Here is a 9,951-nt window from a genome sequence, read left to right as displayed (position 1 = left end):
ACTCAGACAACCACATGGAAAAGGAATAGGGAATATATAGACATATGTGAAAATGGGGTCATTTTAAGAAGAGAATTGTGTCACATATTAAAGACAAAGCTGAATGGGAAAATGGATTGGAAGACAGAATCTACTATGCACAAGATCATTTTATGGGTAGTTTCTGCAGACGACATTTAAAAAATTAAAAACTCAATAATCCTACCACCCAAACGATAATCTGGATAATCTGCTTAATAATTTGTTGTATTTCCTTCCGAGCTTTTTGTTCTGTGTCTACCTATACACACACACCTACAACAGATACAAATATAAAACAAATATATTTGTATACATATATATGTGCAAATAATTTTACTCAGCATAAAACTGCTACTTTTCTGCCATCCAGAGTCACTGATATAATGGTGCATTATCCATCCTTGATGTATTTTTTTATAATGTAAACTATGTGGTACATTGTTTTATGTTTTTTCACTTAGCCAGTTACCATGAACATTTCCCCAAATCCTCAAACATGAAAAAATTTTTCATTAGTGCATACTATTCTATCTTATTGATATGTCAGTTTTTAATCAATTGACTATTGGATATTCAATTTATTTTTTTTCTATTTTAAATAGTATTATGTTAAGGTAGATAAGCTGAAAATTAAAGAACTTTTACTGACTAATAAAATGAGGCATAAATGTAACCATAAAATGATTACCCTTAAATATTAAGTTATAAGCACTGTTCCTAAGTGAGGTGTGTCAAAGCTTAATATATGCCTTTTCTGTAAGGGGTTTGCATTTCTGCACTGAAAGTGTTGATGAATATGTGTGAGATCTCCTGTTTGAGCTCCTTTGTTTCAGGGATCATGATGACTCATCCTCTGTCACACCACTTAAGGAAGCAATTTTTCTATTTTGTTTAAGAAGTAAACTGGGAGTTTGCCCTAGCTAGGATTAACAATTTTTGCTTTATATTTTTCTTTCAAAAATGTCATCCTCTACTCCACAGTGAACATATCTTAATTATTGAGTGCTTGTTTGCAACCTCTGCACCTTTCACACAAAATGTGTGGTATAGACTATGGAACATATTTCTCTCATAATTTCTAACACAGTTTTCTAAACTCATTAAATTCTTTGTTTTTCCTCAGCATAAATACTCTGATAGGTCAGCATAAATACTCTGATAGGCAAGGATATTTAAATTCTTTCTAAAGTCTTTTCCACATCAATATATTCACAGTTTTGCCACTTTTGAATTCTCTGGTATACAGTTCTCCACTTGTGTAAGAATTCTGCGTGAAAAATTGATCACATTTATTATATCCTTCTGGAATTATACTTTTGTGCCTTTTATTAAGTTAAATGAACATTAAATAATATATGAAGAGTTTTTGACATTTTTTGATATTTATAAGGTTACTCCCCAGGATGAATTGATATATAATATAATGAGGTGTAACTAGTGAAATTATCTCACAGTAAAGTATCTTAATAGGTTTTCTCTCCTGTATGACTTTTCTGATGTTTAATGAGTGTTGACTTCCCACTGAAGGCTTTGCCACATTCTCTGCATTCATAAGGTTTCTCTCCTGTATGAGTTCTGTGATGTACAATGAGAGTTGATTTCACACTGAAGGCTTTGCCACATTCACTACATTCATAGGGTTTTTCTCCTGTATGAATTCTCTGATATTTAATGAGAGTTGATTTCCTACTGAATGCTTTCCTACAGTCACTGCATTCATAGGGTCTCTCTCCTGTATGAATTCTCTGATGTTTAGTCAGTGGTGACTTTTCACTGAAGGCTTTCCCACATTCGTTGCATTTATAGGGTTTTTCTCCTGTATGAGTTCTCTGATGTACAATAAGGGTTGACTTCTCACCAAATGCTTTCCCACATCTTCTGCATTCATAAGGTTTCTCTCCTGTATGAGTTCTCTGATGGACAGAGAGGTGTGATTTTCCACTGAAAGTCTTCCCACATATGCTGCATTCATAGGGTTTCTCTCCTGTATGAACTCTCTGATGAACAGAAAGGTGTGACTTTCCCCTGAAGACTTTTCCGCATTTACTGCACTCATAAGGTTTCTCTTTTGTATGAGTTCCTTGATGTTTAATGGGGGTGGGCGTCTCATCAAAGGCTTTCCCATGTTCATTGCACTCAGGTTTCTCACCTGTATGAGTCCTTTGGTGTGTAAGGCTGGACTTCCCACATTTGATAGCTTCATAAAATGCTTGTCTAATGTGTGTTTTTTCATGTCTAATAAGGTGATATGAACTCTTAAAAGCTTTTGCACATTCACCACATACAAATGGTTTCTCTCCTGTATGAGTTCGCTGATGTTTAATCAGAGTTGACTTCTGGATAAATGTTTTCCCACATTCACTGCATTCATACGGCTTCTCCCCTGTATGAGTTCTCTGGTGTGCAATGAGGGTTGACTTTTGGCTGAAGGTTTTTGCACATTCACAGCATTCGTAAGGTTTCTCTCTGGTGTGAGTTCTCTGATGTACAACAAGGTTTGCTTTCTGGATAAATACTTTTCCACATTCAGAACATTTATAGAGTTTCTCCCCAGTTTGAATTCTTGGACTTTTATTAAGGGATTGCTTATGGTGGAAGGCTTTTCCATGTTCATTAAGCTCAAAGAATTTCTCTCCAGGTTGAGCTTTATCAAGATTAGAATGGAAGCATAATTTCCAATATGCCTTACATTCATCATCTTTCTTTCTTACATAGCTTCTACTTTGACTAAGAAAATTTAAATTATGTTTTGAACACTTTCCCCATGAATCATATTTAGGGAGTCTTTGTCTTATAGAAACAAAGTTTGTGCTTGGATAAATGATTTTTCTGTATGTTCTGAATTTTGGGCCACTTCCATCCTTCAGTGTTTCCTTATCAACGGATGCAGCTTGCCACAGAGGTTTGTCTTGGCTTTCCTTATGATTATCTGTTGGGTCACCAACTTGCCAGAATTCTAGGGGAAAAAATGCAATGAATCATCAAACTTGTAAATATTTCTACTATAATGTTATGGCATAAAATTCATTCATAAATGCCCTGCTGTTAACTCCTATTAATGGACCTGAGCTGACGTGGATGAAACCTCCCTATGCTCCACCACCACCACCTCCCTCAACTGTAAATACAAACAAATGCTGGCCCACATTTAACAGAAAATAATTTAATACCCAGTCAAGCTCAAAACCAAGAAAAGAAAGTTTTTAGGTGTCAAAACTGAAGTGAGAGTTTAAAGGGATGGGGTGAACAGAAACTGAAGGTTGAAGATTTGCAGGGGAATCCAGACCACAGGGCACAAATGTTCAGGAAACTAGAATATAATTTGCACTAAAAGTAGGAGCCACAAAGGGCATCCATGTGTGTTAAACAGGAACTAGAAAGATTCCCCACTGGTCAAGGAAACTGGAAAGAAGGATGTTATATATAAGAAATCAAAAGCCTGATATGATACTATATATAGAAATCCCTAAAGACTCCACACAAAAACTACTAGAACTGATAAATTCAGCATGGTAGCAGGATACAAGATTAACATCCAGAAATCAGTTACATTTCTTTACACTAACAGTGAAATATCAGAAAGGGAAAGTAAATAAACAACCCCTTTTAAAATCACATCAAAGGGGAAGGCGGAAGATGGCGGAAGAGTAAGACGCGGAGATCACCTTCCTCCCCACAGATACACCAGAAATACATCTACACGTGGAACAACTCCTACAGAACACCTACTGAAGGCTGGCAGAAGACCTCAGACCTCCCAAAAGGCAAGAAACTCCCCACGTACCTGGGTAGGGCAAAAGTAAAAAAGAAAAAACAGAGACAAAAGAATAGGGACGGCACCTGCACCAGTGGGAGGGAGCTGTGAAGGAGGAAAAGTTTCCACACACTAGGAAGCCCCTTCGCGGGCGGAGACTGCGGGAGGCGGAGGGGGGAGCTTCGAAGCCGCGGAGGAGTGCACAGCAACGGGTGCGGAGGGCAAAGCGGGGAGATTCCCGCACAGAGGATCGGTGCCGACCGGCACTCACCAGCCCGAGAGGCTTGTCTGCTCACCCGCCGGGGTGGGCGGGGCTGCGAGCTGAGGCTCTGAGGCTCGGGTTCCGGTTTCGGACGGAGCGCAGGGAGAGGACTGGGGTTGGCGGCTTGAACATAGCCTGAAGGGGTTAGTGCACCACGGCTAGCCGGGAGGGAGTCCGGGGAAAAGTCTGCACCTGCCGAAGAGGCAGGAGACTTTTCCTTCCCTCTTTGTTTCCTGGGGCGTGAGGAGAGGGGTTTAAGAATGCTGCTTAAAGGAACTCCAGAGACTGGAGTGAGCCGCGGCTAAAAGCGCGAACCCCAGAGACGGGCGCGAGCCGCAGCTAAAAGCGCGGACCCCAGAGACGGGCGGGAGACGTTAAGGCTGCTGCTGCCGCCACCAAGGGGCCTGTGTGCGAGCACAGGTCACCCTCCACACCCCTCTTCTGCGGAGCCTGTGCAGCCCGCCACTGCCAGGTTCCCGGGATCCAGGGACAACTTCCCCGGGAGAACGCACAGCGCGCCTCAGGCTGGTGCAAAGTCATGCCGGCCTTTGCCACCGCAGGCCCGCCCCGCACTCCGTGCCCCTCCCTCCCCGCCGGCCTGAGTGCGCCAGAGCCCCCGAATCAGCGGCTCTTTTAACCCCATCCTGTCTGAGCAAAAAACAGACGCCCTCCAGCGACCTACACGCAGTGGCAGGGCCAAATCCAAAGCTGAGCCCTGGGAGCTGTGAGAACAAAGAAGAGAAAGGGAAATCTCTCCCAGCAGCCTCAGAAGCAGCGGATTAAAGCTCCACAATCAACTTGATATACCCTGCGTCTGTGGAATACCTGAATAGACAACCAAACATCCCAAATTAAGGAAGTGGACTTTAGGAGCAAGATCTATGATTTTTTCCCTTTTCCTCTTCTTGTGAATGTGTATGTGTATGCTTCTGTGTGAGATCTTGTCTGTATAGTCTTGCTTCCACCATTTGTCCTAGGGTTCTATCCGTCCATGTTTTTTTTTTTAATTTTTTTTCTTAATAATTAATTTTAATAACGTAATTATACTTTACCTTCGTTCTTTCTTTCTTTCTTTCTTTCTTTCCTTCCTTCCTTCCCTCCTTTAGACAACGAATCATCCCAAATTGAGGAGGTGGTCTCTGACAGCAAGATTTATGATTTTTCCCCATTTACCTCTTTTAGTGAGGGTGTATGTGTATGCTTCTGTGTAAGATTTTGTCTGTATAGCTTTGCTTACAACATTTGTCCTAAGGTTCTATCCGTCCCTTTTTTTTTTCTAAATAAGAATTTTTTAATTCAATAACTTTATTATACTTTATTTTATTTTTACTGTATCTTCTTTCTTTCTGTCTTTTTTCCTTCTTTCCCTCCTTCCTTCCTTCCTCCCTCCCTCCCTCCCTCCTTTCTTTCCTTCTTGCCTTCTTTGCTTCTTTCTTTCTTTCTTCCTTCCTTCCTACCCTCCTTTCCTTCTTTCTTTCCTCATACTTCTACTAATTCCCTCTACTTTTTCTCCCTTTTATCCTGAGCCGTGTGGATGAAAAGCTCTTGGTGCTCCAGTCAGGAGGCAGGGCTCTGCCTCTGAGGTAGGAGAGCCAACTTCAGGACACTGGTCCACAAGAGACCTCCCAGCTCCACATAATATCAAACGGCGAAAATCTCCCAGAGACCTCCATCTTAACACCAGCACCCAGCTTCACTCAATGACCAGCAAGCCACAGTGCTGGAAAACCTATGCCAAACAACTAGCAAAACAGGAACACAACCCCACCCATTAGCAGAGAGGCTGCCTAAAATCATAAGGCCACAGACACCCCAAAACACACCACCAGACGTGAACCTGCCCACTAGAGAGACAAGATCCAGCCTCATCCACCACAACACAGGCACTAGTCCCCTCCACCAGGAAGCCTACACAACCCACTGAACCAACCTTAGCCACTGGAGACAGACATCAAAAACAGGAGGAACTACAAACCTGCAGCCTGCAAAAAGGAGACCCCAAACACAGCAAGATAAGCAAAATGAGAAGACAGAAAAACACACAGCAGACAAAGGAGCAAGATAAAAATGCACAAGACCTAACAAATGAAGAGGAAATAGGCAGTCTACCTGAAAAAGAATTCAGAATAATGATAGTAAGGTTGATCCGAAATCTTGGAGATAGAATGGACAATAGAATGGACAAAATGCAAGAATCAGTTAACAAGGACCTAGAAGAACTAAAGATGAAACAAGCAACGATGAACAACACAATAGATGAAATTAAAAGTACTCTAGATGGGATCAATAGCAGAATAACTGAGGCAGAAGAACGGATAAGTGACCTGGAAGATAAAATAGTGGAAATAACTACTGCAGAGCAGAATAAAGAAAAAAGAATGAAAAGAACTGAGGACAGTCTCAGAGACCTCTGGGACAACATTAAATGCACCAATATTCGAATTATAGGGGTTCCAGAAGAAGAAGAGAAAAAGAAAGGGACTGAGAAAATATTTGAAGAGAATATAGTTGAAAACTTCCCTAATATGGGAAAGGAAATAGTTAATCAAGTCCAGGAAGCACGGAGAGTCCCATGCAGGATAAATACAAGGAGAAATACGCCAAGACACATATTAATCAAACTGTCAAAAATTAAATACAAAGAAAGCATATTAAAAGCAGCAAGGGAAAAACAACAAATAACACATAAGGGAATCCCCATAAGGTTAACAGCTGATCTCTCAGCAGAAACCCTACAAGCCAGAAGGGAGTGGCAGGACATACTGAAAGTGATGAAGGATAAAAACCTGTAGCCAAGACTACTCTACCCAGCAAGGATCTCATTCAGATTTGATGGAGAAATTAAAACCTTTACAGACAAGCAAAAGCTGAGAGAGTTCAGCACCACCAAACCAGCTTTACAACAAATGCTAAAGGATCTTCTCTAGGCAAGAAACACAAGAGAAGGAAAAGACCTATAATAACGAATCCAAAACAATTTAGAAAATGGGAATAGGAACATACACATTGATAATTACCTTAAATGTAAATGGACTAAATGCTCCCACCAAAAGACACAGATTAGCTGAATGGATACAAAAACAAGACCCTTATATATGCTGTCCACAAGACACCCACTTCAGACCTAGAGACACATACAGACTGAAAGTAAGGGGATGGAAAAAGATATTCCATGCAAACGGAATCCAAAAGAAAGCTGGAGTAGCAATTCTCATATGTGACAAAATAGACTTTAAAATAAAGAGTATTAGAAGAGACAAAGAAGGACACTACATAATGATCAAGGGATCGATCCAAGAAGAAGATATAACAATTGTAACTATTTATGCACCCAACATAGGAGCACCTCAATACATAAGGCAAATACTAACAGCCATAAAAGGGGAAATCGACAGTAACACATTCATAGTAGGGGACTTAAACACCCCACTTTCACCCATGGACAGATCATCCAAAATGAAAATAAATAAGGAAACACAAGCTTTAAATGATACATTAAACAAGATGGACTTAATCGATATTTATAGGACACTCCATCCAAAAACAACAGAATACACATTTTTCTCAAGTGCTCATGGAACATTCTCCAGGATAGATCATATCTTAGGTCACAAATCAAGCCTTGGTAAATTTAAGAAAATTGAAATTGTATCAAGTATCTTTTCTGACCACAACGCCATGAGACTACATATCAATTACAGGAAAAGATCTGTAAAAAATACAAACACATGGAGGCTAAACAATACACTACTTAATAATGAAGTGATCACTGAAGAAATCAAAGAGGAAATAAAAAAATACCTAGAAACAAATGACAATGGAGACACAACGACCCAAAACCTGTGGGATGCAGCAAAAGCAGTTCTAAGGGGGAAGTTTATAGCAACACAAGCCCACCTTAAGAAGCAGGAAACATCTCGAATAAACAACCTAACCTTGCACCTCAAGCAATTAGAGAAAGAAGAACAAAAAAACCCCAAAGCTAGCAGAAGGAAAGAAATCATAAAAATCAGATCAGAAATAAATGAAAAAGAAATGAAGGAAACAATAGCAAAGATCAATAAAACTAAAAGCTGGTTCTTTGAGAAGATAAAGAAAATAGATAAACCACTAGCCACACTCATCAAGAAAAAAAGGGAGAAGACTCAAATCAATAGAATTAGAAATGAAAAAGGAGAGGTAACAACTGACACTGCAGAAATAAAAGAGATCATGAGAGATTACTACAAGCAACCCTATGCCAATAAAATGGACAATCTGGAAGAAATGGACAAATTCTTAGAAATGCACAACCTGCCAAGACTGAATCAGGAAGAAATAGAAAATATGAACAGACCAATCACAAGCACTGAAATTGAAACTGTGATTAAAAATCTTCCAACAAACAAAAGCCCAGGACCAGATGGCTTCACAGGCGAATTCCATCAAACATTTAGAGAAGAGCTAACACCTATCCTTCTCAAACTCTTCCAAAATATATCAGAGGGAGAAACCCTCCCAAACTCCTTCTACGAGGCCACCATCACCTTGATACCAAAACCAGACAAGGATGTCACAAAGAAAGAAAACTACAGGCCAATATCACTGATGAACATAGATGCAAAAATCCTCAACAAATTACTAGCAAACAGAATCCAACAGCACATTAAAAGGATCATACACCATGATCAAGTGGGGTTTATTCCAGGAATGCAAGGATTCTTCAATATACGCAAATCTATCAATGTGATAAACCATATTAACAAACTGAAGGAGAAAAACCATATGATCATCTCAATAGATGCAGAGAAAGCTTTTGACAAAATTCAACACCCATTTATGATAAAAACCCTGCAGAAAGTAGGCACAGAGGGAACTTTCCTCAACATAATAAAGGCCATATATGACAAGCCCACAGCAAACATCATCCTCAATGGTGAAAAACTGAAAGCATTTCCACTAAGATCAGGAACAAGACAAGGTTGCCCACTCTCACCACTCTTATTCAACATAGTTTTGGAAGTTTTAGCCACAGCAATCAGAGAAGAAAAGGAAATAAAAGGAATCCAAATCGGAAAAGAAGAAGTAAAGCTGTCACTTTTTGCAGATGACATGATCCTATACATAGAGAATCCTAAAGATGCTACCAGAAAACTACTAGAGCTAATCAATGAATTTGGTAAACTAGCAGGATACAAAATTAATGCACAGAAATCTCTGGCATTCCTATATACTAATGATGAAAAATCTGAAAGTGAAATCAAGAAAACACCCCCTTTTACCATTGCAACAAAAAGAATAAAATATCTAGGAATAAACCTACACAAGGAGACAAAAGACCTGTATGCAGAAAATTATAAGACACTGATGAAAGAAATTAAAGATGATACAAATAGATGGAGAGATATACCATGTTCTTGGATTGGAAGAATCAACACTGTGAAAATGACTCTACTACCCAAAGCAATCTATAGATTCAATGCAATCCCTATCAAACTACCACTGGCATTTTTACAGAACTAGAACAAAAAATTTTGCAATTTGTACGGAAACACAAAAGACCCCGAATAGCCAAAGCAATCTTGAGAACGAAAAAAGGAACTGGAGGAATCAGGCTCCCTGACTTCAGACTATACTACAAAGCTACAGTTATCAAGACGGTATGGTACTGGCACAAAAACAGAAAGATAGATCAATGGAACAGGATAGAAAGCCCAGAGATAAACCCATGCACATATGGTCACCTTAGATTTGATAAAGGAGGCAGTAATGTACAGTGGAGAAAGGACAGCCTCTTCAATAAGTGGTGCTGGGAAAACTGGACAGGTACATGTAAAAGTATGAGATTAGATCACTCCCTAACACCATACACAAAAATAAGCTCAAAATGGATTAAAGACCTAAATGTAAGGCCAGAAACTATCAAACTCTTAGA

The 9,951-nt window shown here is 39.6% G+C and overlaps 1 protein-coding gene across 1 annotated transcript in view; it reads right to left on the bottom strand.

Moving 5' to 3' along the window:
* Positions 1–1,484: 1,484 nt before the first annotated feature.
* Positions 1,485–9,951, bottom strand: part of ZNF674 (zinc finger protein 674) — a 36,200-nt gene continuing 27,733 nt past the window's right edge. The window contains exon 4 of the mRNA XM_033850113.2: positions 1,485–2,977. Within this exon, the coding sequence (XP_033706004.1) occupies positions 1,485–2,977 (1,493 nt within the window). The remainder of the gene's footprint in view (positions 2,978–9,951) is intronic.

The sequence above is a fragment of the Tursiops truncatus genome, chromosome X (assembly GCF_011762595.2).
Source record: "Tursiops truncatus isolate mTurTru1 chromosome X, mTurTru1.mat.Y, whole genome shotgun sequence".
Classification (NCBI taxonomy): domain Eukaryota; kingdom Metazoa; phylum Chordata; class Mammalia; order Artiodactyla; family Delphinidae; genus Tursiops; species Tursiops truncatus.
The sequence above is the reverse complement of the archived record's forward strand: the minus strand, read 5'-3'. Positions and strand labels throughout refer to the sequence as shown.